Source organism: Dermochelys coriacea, chromosome 5 (assembly GCF_009764565.3).
Source record: "Dermochelys coriacea isolate rDerCor1 chromosome 5, rDerCor1.pri.v4, whole genome shotgun sequence".
Taxonomy (NCBI): Eukaryota; Metazoa; Chordata; order Testudines; family Dermochelyidae; genus Dermochelys; species Dermochelys coriacea.
In genome coordinates this window covers 124063967-124085924 of record NC_050072.1, presented here as the reverse complement: position 1 = coordinate 124085924, position 21958 = coordinate 124063967, and the positions used below count along the sequence as shown (strand labels likewise).

At 44.1% G+C, this 21958-nt stretch overlaps 2 protein-coding genes across 12 annotated transcripts in view; one reads left to right on the top strand and one right to left on the bottom strand.

Annotated features, from left to right (window-relative positions):
- The window catches only part of GRIN3A (glutamate ionotropic receptor NMDA type subunit 3A), a 102858-nt gene extending 91107 nt beyond the window's left edge, over positions 1-11751 (top strand). For both annotated transcript variants that reach the window (XM_038403900.2, XM_038403901.2), the window contains 3 exons: positions 1915-2079; positions 4052-4125; positions 9458-11751. In XM_038403900.2, the coding sequence (XP_038259828.1) occupies positions 1915-2079; positions 4052-4125; positions 9458-9794 (576 nt within the window). In that variant the 3' untranslated portion in view covers positions 9795-11751. The remainder of the gene's footprint in view (positions 1-1914; positions 2080-4051; positions 4126-9457) is intronic.
- Positions 11752-18677: 6926 nt separating this feature from the next.
- Positions 18678-21958, bottom strand: part of RNF20 (ring finger protein 20) — a 43361-nt gene continuing 40080 nt past the window's right edge. For all 10 annotated transcript variants that reach the window (XM_038402971.2, XM_043515267.1, XM_038402970.2 and 7 more), the window contains 3 exons: positions 20712-20852; positions 20159-20260; positions 18678-19897 (listed from right to left, as the gene is read on the bottom strand). In XM_038402971.2, coding sequence (XP_038258899.1) covers positions 19721-19897; positions 20159-20260; positions 20712-20852 — 420 coding nt within the window. In that variant the 3' untranslated portion in view covers positions 18678-19720. The remainder of the gene's footprint in view (positions 19898-20158; positions 20261-20711; positions 20853-21958) is intronic.

Here is a 21958-nt window from a genome sequence, read left to right as displayed (position 1 = left end):
CGCCAGATGAAGTATTTTTCATGCTTGCTTTGGCATTTCATGGGCTAATAGAGAAAGATGTCTTGTTTGGGGCAATTTTAAGAACCATAAACAACAAATAACAATGCATCAGAGACATCCTTGCTGAGATTTCTTTAGCCTATATCCAGCTAAGCTGCAAATGAGTTCAGTAGGGCTGAGAAAATATTGGGCCAGACCCTCAGTAGTGCCAATCACTCTGTATTGAAGACAATGGAGCTACACTGATTTATGCCAGCTGTCGATCTGGTCCTGTATATTTTTTCTGCACCTCAGTCTCAAGGGTGTTGAAATGGAACAAGATCAAGGATGAACATTCTCAACCCTTCAGTTGTCTGGCGGCGGTTGATATTAGGATATGATTTATTCACAGGCTTTGGTCTTTGTTTGCCAGGGTTTTATTAGTCTATTTTGTAAGCCCTGGCCCGGATTTTCAGGTGTGACATGGCTGCTCGGCAGCCTAAAACAACCACAAAGCCAGCAGATCAGGCCACTAAAGGATCTCTGCTGCCTACGGGGGATGCCGCACCACTTCATATATGGCCATGGACACCTACACCACTTCACATAAGGCCACCGAAAAGGGGCATGTTCCATTTCCCTTGAGCTGGAGTGACAGTCTCTTAGCTGGCATCAAAGATAGGGAAAAGGGAAGAGGTTAATTGAGATGGGCTGGAACTGTTGTTAAAGTCCGATCCACCGTTGATCTTGTATCACAGTGCTTCAAAACACTGAAAACGGAAAGACTCCACTACAAATCTCCTGAAACAAAATGCACGGGGAGACCCTCCAGCACTAAGTGTCAGTGGATTTGGCACTAATCCACTACTGTTTTGGAAATGTCATTGTAACCCTAAAAGAAACCCCAAAAAGGTATCCAAATATTAATCTAGGGACTTGTCCAGACAAGGGAAATTTGCACTTGGATGTACTTATAGCAATGCAAAACACCCCAGCATAGACAGGGCCTAACATGCTGGGGTTATATAATATCCCCAAGAGAGTGTGAATTAAAGAGACACAGTCCTACCTCTATTAGAAATCCATTGTTAGCTAACCTGTATACTCTGTTCTTCTGTTTATAGCCATAGGGAATCTGTTTTTAATGGATGGGCACTGATTTTTATTCTTGGCAATATTCCTCAGCTGGTTTAGGGGGCAATGATTAAAGAACAACAGACACAATATTCTGTAATACACAAAGACTATATAATACTGAATATACCAAACATGCATGGCCTACTCCCCTTCCTCACTACACACACACACACTCTCTCTCTTTCTCTCTCTCTCTCTCTGCTTGGTTTCTAAAACTTAGAACACAGTAAGCACCAGTAGAGGGCTCACAAACTATTTAAAGGGATTCGACCCAATTCCTGTAAACTACAGGGTGGGGGAGAAAATTTTTCCCCTTTTCCTTAACTGCAGTCAACTTTCATGACTATGAAATAAGGATTGATATGCAGCTTAGTTAATTAAGGGAGCTGAGGCTGTCATGAATGTGACATCTACGTTTCTCCTTGATTACTTCCTTCTTTTGCACTTAGCCAGGAACAGGAAATCATTACCATTGCCTTAAAAAAAATCCCACTAACAATCATTCTTGACTCTCTGCTGACTAAAGCCTTGGTCCTCAATCCTTTGATGATGTTTTGCCAAGCAGTGGCGCAGATTCACATTTACACCAAGGTCCCTCTTCACCACTCTGACAGTGCAAAGAACCTTAAGGCAGCCAGGGTGGTATAAAGGGGCCTGATTGTGAATGACAATCAGTCCATTATGCACCTGTTATGATTTGGCTAATGCATGCTCACTGAAACGATATTTCCTCATTTGAAAATGCAATGTATACTATGTATATTAAAATACATCAAGAGGGCATTTTATTTTACACAGACACTGCAAATGGGCATTAAGCACTTCTCCGGACTCTTTGTGATGTTATGCATTGGATTTGTCTTGTCCATTCTCACCACCTTTGGAGAACATGTAGTACACAGACTGATCCTACCACGAATCAAAAAGAAATCCAAGCTGAAATACTGGCTCCATACAAGCCAGGTATGTATTCGAGAAGCTCGCTGGTAATTCCATCAAATGTTTCCAGAGCTGTTCAGTAAAAGCCTGATCCAAAGTCACTGAAGTCAATGGAAAGACTACTATTGGTTTCAATGGGCATTGTCTCTGGCCTAGATTATTATTGGTAGCTTTGCTGTTCTAACAGAACCTGTTGCAGTTGATGTTGCACATTTTACCAATGACTACGGTAGGAGCAGGTGCAGTGTCTCTAGCACCCCTTCTGTTATTGAGTATCCAGGGTAACCAATTAAAGATATATCAATGTTATTTCTCAGACCAGTCAATCACTCTTTAATGGTGAGAGGGAGGAAGTAGACACTGGGATAGGAACATTTACTCATGGCACTGCAGGTGAAGTTTTCAAAGTAGCCCCCAAGTGGGCTAGGTGGCTCAAAGGAGTGATGATGGTGATGCACATTAGCAAGAGAAGTCCAGACTTCCACATACGCTGCTCAATATACAGCAGCACTGAAAATGAGGGGCCTTATTTTCATTTACATTAAGGCCCCTTAGTAGTGTAAAGAGACCTAGTGTATATAAAAATCTAGGCCAGCATGTCTGGACTAAAAATGGGATAGAAAACAATGTAGGAAATTATACAATAACACTACCAGTAGATATTGAATAATGCTACAATTTTATCTGGAGTTTGTGTTTAATTTGGTCCTGCCACTGTCAGGAAGTTACAGAAAAGGTCCAGAGAAGGTCAATGATGGTTAGAGTTAGAAGGATGCTAGGGACTACATATGAGAGTTTGAGATCAAGATTATTTAACATTGAAAAGAGAAGCATCAGAAGGGATTTGAAGTATTTGCAGTTATGAAGTACATAGTGTAAAATGAACCCCCACCCACCCACACACACACACACTTCTCTTTGCTTCTCAATCGCTGTTGTTTTATAACCCAAATACTGCGCAGTTGCCTTTCCCAAGGTGAGCAGTATCAGTCCTGTGGTATTTCCCCCCTCCCCATCTCTAACCCTACCACATTCTAGAGCTGATCATCAGAGCCATCATGGAAACTCCTGGGCTGTACTTCTGTATACAATTGAGCGAAGGCAGCGTTTGCTGGAACATAGAGATTGCCTCTCTCAATTCTATCAGGTCCTCAGCTGGTGTATCACCATGCAGTATCATTGACCTTAACTGAGCTAAGTCATCTTACACCAACTGAAGATCTTGCCTAGAGTAAACTGCTAGAAGTCCAGTGAGCGACTGACTCCAGCAACAAGTTGTATTTTGTCAGTAGCACAGAGCAAGTTATAAAGGAGAATGGCTGTGGATCTCTGTATCTTATACATCACTAGTCAGGTGAAAGCATTTTGAGGAAGACCTCATTTGATTGTCTGAGGACTGAGTCATTGTTGGAAGGTCCAAATTAAGCAAAGACAACTGTTTATCTATAAAAACTAGAATATGAAAAAAGAGAGGGGGGGAGGGTTGTTGTTCTTTGGTGCGTGTTTGTTTTCTTAAAGACACACAACTAGTTTGTGTAAAAAGCCTGAACCAAAACCCCTTGAGCTTTGGGACAGTTTGAACTTGAATATTCTACAAACTAGCATGAATTCTAAGTAATATCTTGTTTATCAGTACATTGGTTCCCAAGCTTTCTATGCATCTATAAAAATGTGGGTTCACCTCCTTTGGCACTGTGCTTGTAATAAAGTGGGGGAAATATATTTATCTTTCTGCCTTGGGGTCTCTTATCTAATGGATACATTACTTTCTGATAAAAGGTCTTTAACAAAGTGTACATCAGGAAATCAACCATTCTTGCTCCAGAAATAGGAGACCTTTCTAACAATGAATATGAGCTGGGCATCGTGTCTGTATCCCTGAATGTGCAAAATAAGATTCAGGTGGATCCCACACAAAGATAGTTGTTTGCCTGCCCTCAGAGGTGGGGGCTCTTTTTTCTTGTGTTTAATTACTCCTCTGTTTCACTTCGTCTAGAGATTGCATCGCGCATTAAACAGTTCATTCACTGAGGATAAACACCAACCCAAGACAAAACGAGTAGAAAAGAGGTAAGTTGTGTGTGCCTTTTTTAAAAAAGGCTTATTTTGGAACTAGATCTATTGGAACTGGATATCTGACCATGAACTTAAACATCTCCCAGAGATAAAGATAAATCAAGAGAGAAAAATGGTACTTTGACTATTAGTTAATAATATTGTTAAAGGCTGCAGTTCTTTAGATCCCCAAAGAGAAGCAGAAAATGGATATTAGTTTAATACAGAGATACATAGATTCCCTAATATTTTTTATCCACACTGCAATCATAAATTAAAACCCAATACCAGCCCCCATGCTCATTACCAGCTGTGAATCTAGGTATATCTTAAGTGTAACTTGTTCTAATCACAGATATACACCAGCCCTAAAATGGTCAAATAGCATGCAGGGCAATCCCTTCTCCCAGGAATCTCAGCTCAGCCCAGTCACATAGAGCAACTCTACCTTGGGCATTGACTCTAATTAGAGACCAACTCAGGGAGCAAACTCCCCTCCTGTATGTACAGCTGCATGTCTCCAGAAGCTGTGTCTACACAGAACCTTGCATAACCAAAGACAGTATGACAGCACATCTTCCTAAGACTAAACACTTGCTCAGACACTAAGAAAAAGAATTTGAAAGACTATGGTACATCTACACCACAAATGAAGGTGTGATTGTAGTGTGGGCAGGCATACATGCGCTGGCTTTAATCTAGCTAGCACAGGTAACAAGAGTAGTGAAGATTTAGCACAGAGATCCTGCCATGGGTAGCAGCCTAAAGTCCCCAGTGGACTCATACTGATAGGACTACCCCATGCCACCATTTCTTCACTACTGTTTTTTTTTTAAACCCACCCTAGCTAGATGAAAGCTAGCAAGGATATGGCTACCTGTTACATTCAGACCTTCATTTGTCAGGATTCAGAGTAGCAGCCGTGTTAGTCTATTCGCAAAAAGAAAAGGAGTACTTGTGGCACCTTAGAGACTAACAAATTTATTTGAGTATAAGCTTTCGTGAGCTACAGCTCACTTCATTGGATGCATTCGGTGGAAAATACAGTGGGGAGATTTATATACACACACAGAGAACATGAAACAATGGGTTTTATCATACACACTGTAAGGAGAGTGATCACTTAAGATGAGCTATTACCAGCAGGAAGGGGGGGAAGGAGGAAAACCTTTCATGGTGACAAGCAAGGTAAGCTATTTCCAGCAGTTAACAAGAACATCTGAGGAACAGTGGGGGGTGGGGTGGGGGGGAAAATAACATGGGGAAATAGTTTTACTTTGTGTAATGACCCATCCACTCCCAGTCTCTATTCAAGCCTGTTAATTGTATTCAGTTTGCAAATTAATTCCAATTCAGCAGTCTCTCGTTGGAGTCTGTTTTTGAAGCTTTTTTTGTTGAAGGATAGCCACTCTTGGATCTGTAATCGAGTGACCAGAGAGATTGAAGTGTTCTCCGACTGGTTTTTGAATGTTATAATTCTTGACATCTGATTTGTGTCCATTTATTCTTTTACGCAGAGACTGTCCAGTTTGACCAATGTACATGGCAGAGGGGCATTGCTGGCACATGATGGCATATATCACATTGGTAGATGCGCAGGTGAACGAGCCTCTGATAGTGTGGCTGATGTGATTAGGCCCTATGATGGTGTCCCCTGAATAGATATGTGGACAGAGCTGGCAACGGGCTTTGTTGCAAGGATAGGTTCCTGGGTTAGTGGTTCTGTTGTGTGGTGTGTGGTTGCTGGCGAGTATTTGCTTCAGGTTGGGGGGCTGTCTGTAAGCGAGGACTGGTCTATCTCCCAAGATCTGTGAGAGTGATGGCTCGTCCTTCAGGATAGGTTGTGGTATAGACATATCCTTAGTGCAACAGCACCACCTAGTGACACTGGTTATAACAATACCATCTTTTTGACATGGTACTGCTAGGAAATCCTCTAGCTGGCAGCATTGCTTCTGTACAGAGGAGTCCAGCTGCAGCGAGAGGTCAAGATAGCACCCTTGCCACTTACAGTGAAAATCTCCCATGAGTAGTGCCCGGGGAAAGATCCACTCTGTGGCCATGAGCAAAGCACTTACGCATGGGTTTTATTAAATTTTGGTGCCACTGAAATGACACCAGGAAAAAATAATTGGTTGATGGACAGATGACGGAGGGTCAGCCTCCACAACACCCCACATCTGGCCTCCTCCGCACCCCCAGGCAAACAGGCAGGCCACTAGTAAGAACCTGACAATAATCCCAAAGGAAACACAGAACAAAAAGGTCCTTTGCTCTTCCTGGGCTCCCCTTTCCTCTTGTACAGCAATGACCCTCCAGACTTTCTCCTTGGAGGCCCAGCTCCTGCCCAAGCAGTTGAGCTTCAGGGCTTCCTCCCTGGAGTCCTTCCCCCACTCTGGGACTCCACAGGCTGGATCCGTATTCCCAGTGTACCTCCAGACTTTCTACCTGGGGTTTGACTCTCTCCAGGGTCTACTACAGGAGCTGCCTCTTCTCCTGCTGTACTTTCCTTCCCAGCAGAACTCTCCCAGTCCTTTACGAAAATCACCCAACTCCTTCTCCAGGGGGTCTGATAATTGACTCCAGCCATCTGATCAGGATTAGCTGCAGGGCTACCTGATCCAACCCAGGCAAGGTTGCCTGACTCCCCTGAAAGAGCCAGCCAGTATCTCTCTCTACTGGCCACATCCTTCCTCTGCCTTATCCCCATTAGAAACCCAGTTTGACTCCATGGCAGCTTCATAAATTCAGAAGCATAAAGCATGCCTTCATAAATTCTGAGGCAAAATCTGCTTTCAGAAACCGACTGGTGCAAAATAAACATTCTGCTTCTCACACTGCCAAGGCCCTGACTCCCACACAGAATGATTAAGGGGGATGGGGGGAGAACGTCACAAAAGTTGCTTTTTTATATAAAGGCACTTTCGCCATCTCTAATTAGAACCCTGCTAGCAACAAGCCTGTTCAAAAACACTAGTGCTTATCATGCCTTTAACTGCACCGTGGACGGGACCCTGGTGAATTAAATTCAAGGCTCCCAATAACCTGGAATGCATCTGTAATGAGTCCTAATATTGGAAGGGACAGTGCTGTGCTCCCCAATTAATTAGATGAGAACACTCTCTTATTCCTCCAGGTGGCTGTCCTCTTTCAAATGGTCAGAAAAAGAAAAGAGATGGAAATAACACAACACGAATTAACTCCCTCGAGATGGGTCCTCTGATATCTTCTTCAGTCATCACTATCAGAAAGGCTCTTTTAACACACTGCCTGCAGGCCTGCACAATTCTCACTCTCTGAAGTGTAAGGGGTTCCATTTACCCTGGCCTCGAGCACAATACTCTCTTACCTCCAACTCTGAATGGGTGAGCCCATGACAAGCGACTGCCTCCATCCCCTCTTCACACTCTCCTCCATCACGAGCAGCAGCAGGCAAGCCCTGGGAAGGCTCTTTTTGTGTTGGGTTGTAAGAGGCGGGAAAGATAGAGGCAGTCACTCATGAATGCTCTTCCTAAACACACGCAGAATGCAGGACAAGGCTACCTGCTTCCTCTGGGGTGTTCCTGAGGAGGAGCGATCCATAGCCTGCGCCAACCAGCTGCCCATTGATTTCTGGGTGTAATCTAAAGTGATGGAGTCATGCTGTGGTTTAAAGCCTGAAATGGGTTGGGACCACTTCTTTCCCCATCCAATACTGCGTCAGTGGAGGGAAAGTGAAGCTCCCAGAGAACAGTTCCTGATTGGATGGTGAATGCCCTGGAGTCGGAATGGCATCAGTGAGATGTCCGCCACAATAGACCAATTTCCCATTTATTCGTCACAGACTGAGATTGGTCACCTTCCTGTCACACTACATGCAGCTCACCCTGTTCTTCTTGGCTTTTTCTGGCAGAGGGAGGGATGGCTGACGGTGGCGGAAGGGTTTAAGTTTAAGGGGATTTGCGAAGGTTTTTGCTTGCAGACTCTGTCACATTGCAGTTGGTAAAATGTTTGTATGTACACCTAGGAGCATTAGGATAAGCATGTTTTAATGAACTGAAAGAAAGAAACTTAGGAAAGGCTTTTAACTTTTCACTCAAGATGATATATCAGATCCATAGCCAGTTTTCCTTTTAAAAGCAGGTTAGTTAGACAATCCCATCAGCCCTCCTCAGCTTTGATCCCATATGAGATCAGTGAGACATACTCCGCTTTTTCATGTTCCTGATTTTCACTGGCTCGGGTTTTATTGAGATTGAAGATAAGCCTAAATCACCAAATTGCAATCTGGCTCCAGATTTCTAATGTCTCAACAGCCAGGGGCGAGCGTTCAGATGCAAGGGTTTGGTTCAGTCCATTATCAGAATTAGGAGCCAGCTGTAAAAGTCAGATCCAGAACTGGATTTGAATCAAGAAACTCCCAGTGTTTGGGAATTTGGGGGACCTTGGGTTTCAGTTTGGGTCTGTCCCTAAGAAGAATGATTCACCTCTCCACTTCTTCTGTTATAGCAAGTCATTTGGGTGCTCAGGTAGATTTCATTTGCTAAATAAGTCAGTGTCTCTCTCACAAGCAGGCATCTTTAGTAGCATGGAAACATTCAAGACTGAATCACTGAAGTTCTCTAGTAGCATAGCCACAGTGGTTTCCAGGCAGTTAGAGAGTCTGGCAGATTGGCTTTGTCTGATCTTTTGTGACACCCTTTGTGAGCATCTGTTTTTCGTAGGAGTGGGTGGGTGAGATTCTGTGGCCTGCGTTGTGCAGGAGGTCGGACTAGATGATCAGAATGGTCCCTTCTGACCTTAGTATCTATGAATCTAGGATGCAGTGTCACTTCAAATTTCTCTGCCAGTGGGAGCCATGTATTGGAAGTTCCTTATCAGTCTACTTAGCAGCTTAGGAATCAAGTTCACCAAAGAGGCATAGTACAGGGTTTAGTAATCTGAGAAGGGGCCTAAGCACCAGGACTTCTTGAGATCTAATCATTGCTCTGACATTCACTATGGCCTTAGGCAAATGAACCACTTCATCATCTGTAAAATTGTGTCTGTAAATGGGACATGATGGTATTTACCTACTTCACTGCAGCTGGGGAGGATGAATCAGTCCTTGGTTTTAAGCTCTTTGAAGATGCAAAGTTCTATATAAATTACTGCATGTTCTGATTTTTCCTCTTCGGCCACAATATTTTGTGCCGGCCAGAAGGTTAATCAAAATTCAAGCAGGTCGGCTGAGCTTTTTGGAGTCTGAAATGCAGCTCAGCTGTTTAATGGTGGCAATTGCACAGTCGGGGAGTGTTGGGCAGGACTCAGGGAAAAGCCCTCTCTGCAACTGTTATGGTTTCACTTTAACAAGCGATTCTTTGTGCAGGTCCAACATGGGTAACAGCCAGCACGCAGTGTGGAACACTGCCAACGCAGGCAACTGTCACCGGAGGAAATACATATGCAGCGAGGAAGGGCAAAAAGAAGTGGCCCTCAGACAGCACCAAGACATACCCCTACCCCAACTGAGGGGAGAGACTCCAGCACCCCTGACAACAAATGGGAAAGCAGATCCCCTGCATATTGCTAGGACCTCAGTGATCCAAGAGCTCACTGAATTAGAGAAGCAGATTCAAGCAATCAAGCAGGAGCTGCAGCTAGCCATGAAGAGAAAATCTGAGCTAGAAGAGTATCAGAGGACAAACAGGACTGTAGAGCCCTAGGCCACCATACCTCAGGCCCTCTGTACAATCTGCAATGCACTTTTATAAAGCCAGAAAAGAGGCTTGGGAATAAAAAGAGCAATATGTTCTTCCTAAAGGCTCCATCCCGCAAAGCAGACACTGCAACAGCAGCAGGAAACGTACTCCTGGTTCCTGGAAGGGTTCTGGGTCTTTCATAAGAATGAATCTCTTGTTCTTTCCATGAACATCTAAAGGGTAGCCTCGCGCTAGCAGAGCTGCGAGCATCCAGAGCACACCAGTCCTGTTTCCTTCACATGGCACTAAAACAAAGTTTCCACTTTTTAGCCCTTTCTGTGCATTAATTAAAAAAAATTCTAGAATGGTCAGCAGCTCGTGTCCCTTGTTGGGGGAGTGTGTGTGTGTGTGTGTGTGTAGAGAGAGAGAAAGTAAGTGACAAGTCCAGGGACCATAGCGTAAGAGAGAATCAGACCTGTTATTTCAAGGGAATTTATTATAAATGCGTCTCTCTGAAATGATTTGCCTCTTGGATTCTGAAGATGCGGAGAAGAAGTTTAAGCCATTCAGCAGCTAAATAGATAGTACATCAGCCTAAGTGATAGTGCCATCAAATAATCTTTATCTAAACAGGATTTCCATTAACTTTTAAATAATGCTTGACAACACACCCTTTGCGACAACAGCCTGTGTGATGTAGACAATGTTTTTAATGTCTTATTTAGTATAGGCCATGGAGGCCCAAGAACCGATGGATTATTCCCAGTGCACACCACATCCAGAAGTGGATGGATTCATCTCATATCTGGCTAGCTTTCAATCTTTTTGCAAAGTAAGCTGTAATTATAGATCTTAATCTAAGTAGGCTTTTTCAAAGCCCTTCTTTAATGACAGATATTTTGGGAGGCAGTGGGGGTGGGGAGGTCCTTGATTAAGATGCTGCTTTGGTGGGTTGAACTCAAGTTGATGTGCCTACAATCAATCGAGCCAGTGGCTGATATTATATTTAACCTTTATATTAGGCCTTATTTTCTGCTGTTTAGTCAGCTACCGTTATTTCAGAGTAGCAGTGCTTACATGCACTTTGCTCAGGGCGCATGGCCATAGAGAATCAGGCCCACTGGCCCTGATCCGGCAATGATCTCTATATGGGAAGACCCTTCATCTGCCCAGAACGTCACAGGGCTCCATGTGCAGGTGGAGCGCTTTAAACATGCAAGGAGGGATTCTGAAAAGCACTCAGTGGCAGCTCAGCTGTCCCCACTCAAGTCAATGGAGGTAAATCAGCGAGAGTTGGACCATTGACTTCAGCATGAGCAGAGTGAGGCTAACTCTGAGTGTTTCTGAAAAATCCCACCATAGAAGACCAAGTCCCTGACCTGAAGAACTGGCTTCTCAAAGGGTGTGATTTCTGGAACTGCTTAGCAGCCATAACTCCAACTGTAGGAAGTGGGAGACACAGGTACGCAGCATCTCTGAAAATCAGGCCTTACAGTAATAAAAACAAATGAGGGACGGGGAAAGGAGGCAAGTGAAGTGACTGAAGTGATTTATCACACATCATGCTCACCATGCTCAGTGTCACATGGTCTTACCTTTTAAGCAACCCACACTGTTTTCTTATTTTGCAAAAGAGACAACTGGAAAAGGAAGGATAGAAGCCATCACGGTGACATGAGGAGAATGTTGTTCCACCTGGGCTAGTGACTAGGAATATTTGAATTGAGGGTGCACAGTGAAGCTGTCAGTGGGTGGAGGATCAGGGCCTTGTTTACTTTCACCACTGAAGCTATGTAGGTTAGTGTTTGCCTATCCATCAGTAGCGGTCGGTTTGTCATTCTAGTTCTTATACACTAGTACGCGGCTGAAAATCTTTGGGTTTACAGAAATGCATGCTGGCAGTGGCTGAAAGAGTCCATCAGGGCTGTTTTGACAGAAAACTGTATTTTTCAATTAAACAAAATCTGTTTGGGAAAAAAAAGAGAGAGTCTGCTTTCTGCTGTAAACTTCACATTTGTGGAAAACAACAACACACACCTATACATGCATGCACACCCTGAAATTGCAGCCAAAACCTGAAAAAATTTTATTTGGAAATGCTCCTGGGAGTTGTACTTCATCGGCTTCAAGTACCCATTCTCCTCTATGGGCCAGGTCACCCTGACAGATCGTATCTCCCATGATGCTCGGCAGTGGCTCAGCAAGAGGTAACACTATGGTGCATTGTGGTACATGTCATCTGGCCAGGGACCCCATCCGTAGAGGAGAATGGGAACATGAAGCTCCAAACAACTCCTCAGAGGAGAGACCATGATGGCATTTCCAAAATAAAGCTTTTGGGTTAGTCTTTCCACCAAAAATAAAACAAAACAAAAAAAACTTGCACAATTTTCTATAGAAAAGGTCCTCATTTTCCAACCAGTTCTATTTTTAAAAACATTAATGGGGAAAAAAAACAAAGGCGAACTGAAATGCTTTTGAAATAATTGCATCCTGAATGCTATTTAAATTGCTAAGAGCCAGCATGTGATCCTGACTAGAATCTCACACAAGTTCTTACTCCCGTGAGAGCTGCTCATATTGCAGGTGAAAGCGCAGGACAGGAACAGCTTCTGTGGGGATGGGTGGGGAATGGGTGGAGCCTTGGCTTTTTCCCATCCCTCCAAGATGCCAGCCCATGTGGCTGAGGCAGCATTCAGAGGAAATACGCTGCAGAAGTAGAGCTGGCACAGGTTACTGCCCCACCGGAGCAAAGTGAGAACCAGGGACGACCAGTCTGCGACTTGTACCGTCACAGGGCAAAATTTTCAGAAGTGCCTAAGTAACTTAGGAGCCTAAGTCCCATTTCCAAAAGAGAAATAGGCACCTACTGCTCAATGAAAAAGTCAGTGTGAATTAGACTTTTAAGTCAATTCTGAATGTGGGACTTAGGAACCTGAGCCATATAGGTCAGAAGTCTGGTTCCTGGACTGCTCGGGGACAGTGCAACTGCACTTTACTCAAGACTTATGGCAAAGCCACAGTTTACCCCGAAATCATTAAGATCCAGATCCTACGACTGCTGAAGCCAACGGTAACACTCCAATTGAATGAGAGCAGTTAGGCCAATGCTGAGCACATCTGAAAAATCCCACCTGTAACTCATAAGATTAGGTGGTGTCGCAGACATATATATTAGCACTAAACTGCTAGTATCCCTTTAAGAGTGAGTTTGGAACAAGGGGATCGTAAGGGGAGAAGAAAGGTGGCAGCTGAGTCTAATTAAACTGCTTCCTCCCCCACTTGGATTACTTGGACCATTGTCCTTGAGGTGGGAGAGAGGATTGTTTTCCACAGTAGAGATTGAAGATGTCATCTCAGGGCACTTTTTCCCCCAAAAATTATTCCAGGCAGCTCTGCAGTGATAGACACAGCTGCCTGAGACATGGCTAGGGTTCAAAGGCAGATCAGGACTCTATATAGGGTAACCAGAAGTCCCGATTTTATAGGGACAGTCCCAATATTTAGGGCTTTTTCTTACATAGGCTCCTATTATCCTGTCCCAATTTTTCACACTTGCTCTCTGGTCACCCTAACTCTATATGGCATAGCATTCCCAGGGTTTGAAAATTTCAGCCTTGCTAAATGCACAGGCAAGATGTGGTCAGAATGACAATCCCTTCGCTGAGACCTGTGTTTCGAATGCAGACAGGAGCACTTGGGAGAAAAGACATGAGATGCTGAAACCATTTTAGTCTAACCCATCAGAGCAATAAGGGAGTAGAGTAGAAGTGACAGGGAATTCAAGCTTTGATTAAAGGGTCTCTCAATTTCTGGGTTAACTGAACCTGGATTGCCTCTCCATGCTCCTTTGAGGGCACCCACTTTAGGTTTCAGCCTCCAGCTGTCATCTCTCTTAGGCAGAGACCCACGTCTCTCCCCCTCCTGACTGGGGTATAAAAGCTGTACAGCCACCTTTCTTCTACTGTGATACCCCCAGGAAGCATATCTGGCTAAAAGGCCAGCACTGTGCTTTGTTTTCTCTCCAAGTCTATGGACAGTGTATTGCCAGCAGTAACAAGGTACCACAACTCTTTCTAAGCAAGCACGTTTATTCTTAAGGCAAAAGCATTATAGGAAAAACAAACAAACCAAAAAACAGATTTAAACACACATGGAAGATACCAGGAGTTGTCTTATGGGGTTTTAGTAGGCCAAAGTCTTTCCAACCGTTCTATAAGGATTGGGCTCCCAACCCCTTGGACAGAAGGTCCTGGATGTCATTGGATCACAAAGAAGGCCCTGATTCAGTTTAAACCGAGCGTTTTTACACTAAAAGCCTTTTCTTTTGTTTGTTGGAAAACCCAGTTTGAACTAGTATATACAAGCCTCCCAGGGGATGGTACTTCTCTGGAAGTCTTTACAACCTAAGTGATTCACTTTAAACCCCCACCCACCCACAGTTTTTGGTTGAGGAGCTGTGGTAAACTTCCCCCTATGGTGCATACAATCCCTGTCTCATGGTGATATATAAACAGTTCATATACTGAATACAACATGATCCCCAAAGACATTGCATCAGGTTGCAATATCTGCCACAGAGCCCTGTTCTGTAAAGCTCTCCACTGAGAGATCAATCTCTGTTCCTCATTGCCCAGTGATATATTAAATGATTACAACAGAAATGGAGACACATCTCCTCTGAGCATATTGCAGTACATAACAAATGCATAAACCAAGGGCTTGCCATCATAGAACAGACCAAATGTCCAGTTAATCTAGGACCCTGCCTCTGCCAACCGCCAGTACTGGATTATTCATAAAGGGTTTTAACTAAAAACTCTTACATAGCTAATTGTGCATTATTATATTTTTCTTTAAAGTTGGGAAGGGGATTCTTTGTGACCCTGCCTGGTGATCACCATAGTGCCCTGAAGCATCAAAGTTGTTAACACATAGAAAGTTATCCGAGCTGATGTCACTACATTCAGCTATTATTATTCATAGATAGAAATTTGGAATGGTTTTCTTTTAAATCTTGATAAACTGCTTGCCTCAGGGTGCAGAAGCTCCACAAGTCAACACAGCATTTGTGTAAAGCAGCATTTATTCCCAAACAAGCCTCATGTTTTCTAAGGTGTCAGCAGAAGAACATAAGCCTCCTTTCAGCTGCTCATGGGAAGTTTAGGAGCCGATATCCTGCTCTCCCTGCATGGACAGAACTCCTACCGCTAGCAATGGGTGCTTCACACAGGCCGGCAGAGAAAAACAGGAGAGGGGAGATCCATTCTGTGGATCTGAGTGCAGGGTAGTTGGCTCCGGGCTCCAATGTTAAACAAAATCTCACTACCCATGTATTGACTTTCTGCCCATTGGCTGGAGTCTGTAGGACTAAGATGTGCCCTTCTCCACATTTAGCAGAGAAAGACAGCTGCCACAGGGAATCATTCAATTTTATACCAAAATAGCTGCCTAGGCTTAGAAGGAGAAAAGAGGCGGTAGAGGGGGTAGCAAGAGAGGCAGGATGGGCCAGTGGTCAGGGTGCTAGCGTGGGACTCAGGCGATCGGAGTTCAAGTCTCTATTCAGCTAGAGATTTCCCATGTGACCTTGAGCAAGTCACTTAGTCTAGCGGCACCTGAGCTGCTCAGCTGTGAAGCAAGACTGCCCTACTTCGCACAGGGGCCTGAGGATGAATGTATTAAAGAGTGTGAGCTGCTTTGACACTGTGGTAAGGGGGAGTGTGGGGGGGGGACATACAAGTACCATAGAAACAGTCCTAATCAATTTCTTCTCTAGCTAATAAGAACATGATTCCAATGAAAGACAGTAACTAGGGAAACGGGAGAGCTTACTTAAAATATAGTTATTAAAGCTGGTCGCCAATTTCTCTCACTTTTTAAAAAATTATTTTTCAAAACTCCTGACCAAAAATGGATGTTTCTCAGACATTAAAAATGTTGCGTTATGACCACACCCACCTTACGCCCCAGGCATGTATATGTTTAACCGACACAGTTGCCTTTGCTAGGAGGCAATATGGTCTAGTGGATAGAGCTCTGGACTGGGACTCAGGGGACCTGAAGCACTGCCACATGACATGGGGCAAATCATTTTCCCTATCTGTGCCTCAGTTTCCCCATCTGTAAAATGGGGTTAATGATACTTAACTCCTTTGTAAAACGCTTTGAGATCTACTAATGAAAAGCCCTAAATAGGAGATATTATCTTTCTTGATCACTTTAGTGTAGCTTTCCAGTCTCCTTTAAACTGGTGGTGGGGGGTGTCAGAAAAATGACTACACCAAAATAACATATATGTTCCCTTTGAGTCTTTGATCCATATTTTCTTATTTTACTTCTGTTAGCACTGCAGAGCCACCTTTCATACAAACAGGGAGATGGAGTCTACTGTATCTCATACATTATATCTAACTTCTGTCTGCAAATACTTTCTCACTCACACGGATATAAAAACACAGCTCAGTGGTCAGATCCCAGATTGAGTTTGTAGTGCTAGGTCTTAGGAAGCGGAACAATTTTGATACAGAAGCCACAAAAGCAAGACTAAATACACACACACGGACATTTTTCAGTCACTTCCATGATTCCAACTTAACTCTAGATACTTTTACTTGCATCAAAACTCTACTTCACGACATTTTTTTTAAACCTCACTTTGAAAATGTTAATCTCCCTGAGGGAAAGAGGAGAAAAGTTCCAAACCTTTAGAGTGAAACAAACCCTGAGAATTTCAAATACCCTGCTTTGTTCCTATCATCAGAGCCAGAAGCTACCAGTACATACATCAGCGACTCCTACACAGTGATTTTTAAAACCCAGATAAATTTTTTTTTTAAAATAACACAGCTCAAGAGATTGGGACTAGGATAGGGAGCTTTACAGCTCTGTATTGTCAGTTCAATTCTGTCCTCCCCTGGTTGCGACAGTAAATTTGTTGCTAGGAGTTGTTCAATAAAATACACACAGACCATTGGTGATTTCAGCCCAGGTGTCTACAGCACAAACAACACTTTCATAACTGATATTCCTAAGCACCCTCTTTTGCAAATCTCAGCAGAGAATCCAGGCATCGTATAGGCCGAGGATGGTGTAAAGAAGGAAGGTTGGACTTCAAACGTAAGCTCCTTGGGGCAGATACCATCATTTTGTTCTGTGTTTGTACAGCACCTAGCCCATTGGGGCCACGACTGCGTCTCCTACACGCTATGGTAATACAAATAAACAACAACAACCTTGTGGTTTGGAGCACAAGGGCTTTTTTTCATCTCTGCCACAGACTGTACGAGCTTAAGCAAGTCACTGCCTCAGTTACCCCCTTTGACACTTTTCTTCCCTACTAATAAAGTTATGAGATTTCATTCATTAACGTTTGTAAATGCTTCGAGATGGATGATGCTATAGAAATAAAAAAGGTGTATTTAGAACCCTGAAATCAAGATTGAAATACAATAGTGGAGTAAAAGTGGGATGCTTACCCATCCCAGCTAATGATTTAAGTAGTCTGTGAAAAAAACAGAGGATGTCCGATTCTACGGCTGCCATTCCAGCACCTTTCAAGAAGACTAAAGCTGCAAAATAATTATCAGCCTGTAGAAGAACAGACTCACCACTGCCATGCCCCCGGTGTCTGGGCATCATGTAGTAGGTTCCTTCTCTAGTGCCACCTGCTGGCAGCTGCTCCAGCTCTGCAATGGTCTGCCTCTTCCTATGAGTCGGCCCTCTGGTCGGGTCACTAAAAGTATTAGCACTCCCGGGGTAACAGAAAATGTAACAAAACATAGTCCCGCAGTCTCAAGCCGAGTCTTTGGTATGACTCCTGACTCATTAGTCCTTCCAGCCCTGGTGTCTGGGGTCTTTGCTGTGGACTGGAGCCAGCCTCTTCTCTGGATTTCAGACCAGGGACCCTGTATTAAGCAGGTAAGGTCTGGCTACTCAGACCCCCTGCTTCCTTCCTGGGTAACTTCCTCTGTGGTCATTTGCAGGCTTCCCCACCAGCCCCTTCATGGGTTCACTGTGAATCTATAGTGCTCTCAGGCTGCCTGCAGGACCGTGCGCAGGATTCCTCTCTGGAGTTCTCCAACAAATTCCAAACCAAAAATATAAACTTAAATCACTTCCACCCTCCTCAGGCTGGACCTTCAGCCCTTCGCAAGTCTTCCCAAATACTCTGCTCCACAGCTGAACCCCAGGGCTGTCTCCCTACAGTCTTGTCCCTATTTTGAAAACCACCAGAGGAGCTAAATCCCCTCTTCTTGTGGCTTTTCCCTCTACTTCTCTCCTTTCCTTTAAATCAACCCATTTGCAAAAGCAGGAACTCACAGTCTCCTCAATGCTGGGCCCCTCCCTAACTGAGCTTTCTCAATCCTTGTAAAGCAACCTGACTGCTTTCCAGGTAGACCTGATAACTGATTGACTTAATTCCCCTCCAGATGCCAGAAGGAAGAATAATTGAGCTCTCAGGTACCTGGTACAGCTCTCAGTACCAGTGTGGGGTTTACACCCCCTCACTAACTATATTAAGTGAAGTGAAGTGAATTAAGGAACCACCCTATCACTTCCAAAGACATGGGGTTCAAATGCTAACTTTGGGGGTTAGTGGTAAAACAAGAGTAAGGTGATCACACCTTAGCAAAATTCCTGACACAGCAAAATTACTGCACAAATTAGCTCGACAGATTATCCCTGCTGAAGGAAGCCCTGGCTCCAGGTTAACAGGATAGGAGTGAGGGGGCACTGGCATTGCAAAAGGTAACTAGAGGAGAAAGAACTGCTCTTTCTACTGTGGAAACCAAGAGCTTTTTTAAAAGAAGAAGTGGTTTCAATGACTGGATTAGGGCTTTTTAAAGTTCATCTTGCACCGGGAGCAAGAATTAAAATCTACTCACAGGCAAGAAAAACAGCAAAACAAATGGAACCACAGTTTTTATTGGAGTTTGTATAGTACAAGAATAGTCCTTGTGGCAAAGCTGTACCAAAGTAACCACTACAAATAGTCTTCTGGAAAATAAGGACACTGACAGTGAGGTCCCAGCCACGTGGGAGGGAACAGAAAAGTGTCCATATTTCATCCAGACCAAATGGGGCACATCAATGGAATGCTATTCTCGAGAATTCTCCTGTACTTCTCTCTCTCTCCTTCCTGACATTAAGGTGTATGCAGCATGCCTTTGGGTTGGGAAGGCAACATCTTCTCAGCTGCCCCAGCTTTTTCTACGGCTCTCCTTGCAGATTCTGGCCCTGAATCAGAAAGGTACTTAACCATGTGCCTAACTTTAAGCATACAAGTCTTCCCACTGAAGTCAACAGTACTTGTGCTTAAGTTCCCTCCTGCCTCAGGGCCTTTAACTGGTAGGCTATTCACATTGAAAAACCCTACAAGAATAAAAAAGCTCGGTGTGCTGCCCAGCCCTTCCAAGCACCCCTACAAAAACAATCACCAGCACACAAATACACAGAGGGGGACATTTCTAGGAAGGACACAAGTTTCCCACCTTCCAAGGGGTTTGTTGTAATCATAGGAAAAGATTTTAATAGGGAGGGGGAAAATTACCCTAACATCGTCCATTTAATACCCAAAGCTGACTTGTTATTTCAAGGCCTCAGGCTCATCTCTATTCTGCCATGGGCAATTCCATCATCCCTGGGATTAGGGTTGAGTTAGGCTTTATTACTCCACAGCAGCAACCCCGACTCAGCAGTGTGGAGGGGGTGAGTGGGAATGACCATTGTGTGGTGGGGGTCCCATCAAGATTAAAGGGAAAGGCAGAAAGAGAAGATGAGCAGAGATCCCAAACCTGCCTCTTCCCCCTCCCTAACCCAGGGTCACTTGTTCTGGAAGAGAACGTGGATGGTGGAGAAGCAGTGACTGCCCTGCTGGTGACAGACAGACAATCAGAGGAAGGGGCTGGGTGGTCAGCGGAAGAGATGCCTCTGTCTCTCCATGGCAAAACTCAGCCGATGTAGATCCGATGGAAGTCATTGGCACCAAAGGCAGCATTACACTTGGGGCACTTGCGCTGCCGGGTGTCATAGCGCGTCTTCACACACTCAAAGCAGAAGACATGAAAGCACTTGGTGAGCACAGCATCCTTCTTACGCATGTTGCAGCATGGACAGGTCAGACGCGCCTACAGGAGAAAAATGCTGCGGTGAGAGTCTAAGCTATTACACGTGACAGACCTTGGCTGAGCTTTCAGGTGCCCCAAGTGGAAAATACACCACCATGGGAAGCACACTTTACCTTCTGCCCTAGGAGAAGGTGGTCCTCCAGCTCAGAGCTGGCCTTCACTGACAGAACACAGTTAGGGAAGGCCAGTACTGAATGAATAGGAAGACTAAACCCTTTGGCTAGGAAAGAGTTAACAGGGGAGCGTGACAGAGTTTCTCACCTTGTAATCTTTGATCTCCTCCATCAAGATCTCATCACAGTTGGGCACCATATCAGGTTTCTTTGTGGTCTCCAACTTCCTACGCAACCTGGAGATATCCTCCTGCAGGAGGACGAGAGACCAACAAATAAATTATTGGAGCCATTTCTCCAGAGAGCTTGTGCTTCAAGGGTACAGAACTGGGGCCCTTAAAGTGCATGGTAAAACATGCCAATGCCGTGCTTCCATCCCTCTCTTCCCAGTGCACTGTAGAACAGCCCTTCACAGGAAAAAAGTGATTATATTAGATCTGTACTGAAATGTTGTCAGATCTCAAACTGGGCCAAGCCACAGGGGATGAGTGCAGAAAGTAGGGGAAGTGAGAAAAAGGACACAGGCAGGGGCCAAAATGGCTTATGGAGGGAGCTGAAAACAAAATGAAGTTGAAAAAAACCTGGAGAGTAGTGGGCGGGGGAGGGGGATATGATATGGACCCTTTTGAAGTTTCACTCTGGCAGGCAGAGGCAGACCGACAAGAGATGGAGAGTGGGGGACTGTGGTCTATGGCATGTACCTGAGCACGTTTGAAGTTGAACATATCCTTCTCTTTAGTCACACTGTTCTCCACAATCTCATCCTGAAAGTCATGTAGCTTCTTCTGAGCCAGCTCTAACTGTGCTTTGAGATCATCAGCAAGCTGGGCTGCATCCATTGCCTGTCAAAGGAGATGGCCATAGGATCGTAGATATTGGAGATGGAAAAAACCTAGAAATATCTTCCAGTCCCAATCCCTGCCCGCCCAAGACTGTGCCCCACAGTACTTTCAGGGTTTTCTATCCAGTCTAGTTTTAAAAGATCCAAGCAAAGTGATTTACAGGACTTCCCTTGAGGGCCTTCTCAATAACCTGAGATTTGAGACAACTTGAGACAACAAGTTCTTGACAGTCAGCCTAACCATTCCCTTTCATAGTTTAATTCGTTAGTGAGATACACAGGGTAGGACTAATACCCCTCCTTGGTGTTTATCCCCTTCAAATATGTATAGCCTTATGTCCCCATGGTCCTTTTGCTCCTGGCTCTATTACCTTGTAGATATTTTGCCACGGTTCTGTTATTTAAACCAGATAGAGAACTACCACAATCATTCTTTTTCCTTTTATGAAAGCCAGTATCTCATTTTCTTTGCTCTAGTCTTCCAGCACCCCGCTAACTGTTCCTGATTTTTTTTTTAAATTTGCCAGCGGATCAGTAAATCATTTAGTTAAATTCCCTTCATACCATAGGATGCAAAATCCAGCAGCTGACTGTTGGTTAAAAAGGGATACTTTTATCTTCCTTCCTTAATAGTTGTTCAGATTTCTCTCCAACATTTTTCTTGACAAGAGATTTAGAAAGGAGGGTAGAATCAGCGATTCCAGTCCATCTAATTCCACTCCTTATTAACACACTTTTTTTTAATTTCCCCTAGATATATTAGTTAAAACCTCTCTCATTCCTCTGAAGTCTTTATGCTCTTTTACTGTCTATCTTTTCTCTGCAGGCCTTAACAGACCCTGATCATATTCATTTGGCTGCCTCCTCTTTTTCCATTTGCAGTATAGTTTTCCTTTTACCCTCAGCTCTCTTCTCAGTCTTTCATGAAACCACTTTGATTGCTCTTGTTCCTTGCATTCTTTATCAGTCTATTGTGCCTTAATTAGAACATTATTTGGTATTCCTCTACCTTCTGCCACAATGGTGTAATGACATGGAATACCAAAATCCATCAGAGAAATCCAGTGCTAGCAGCCTTCCACAGGATGAAGAAAACTCAAACTTGTG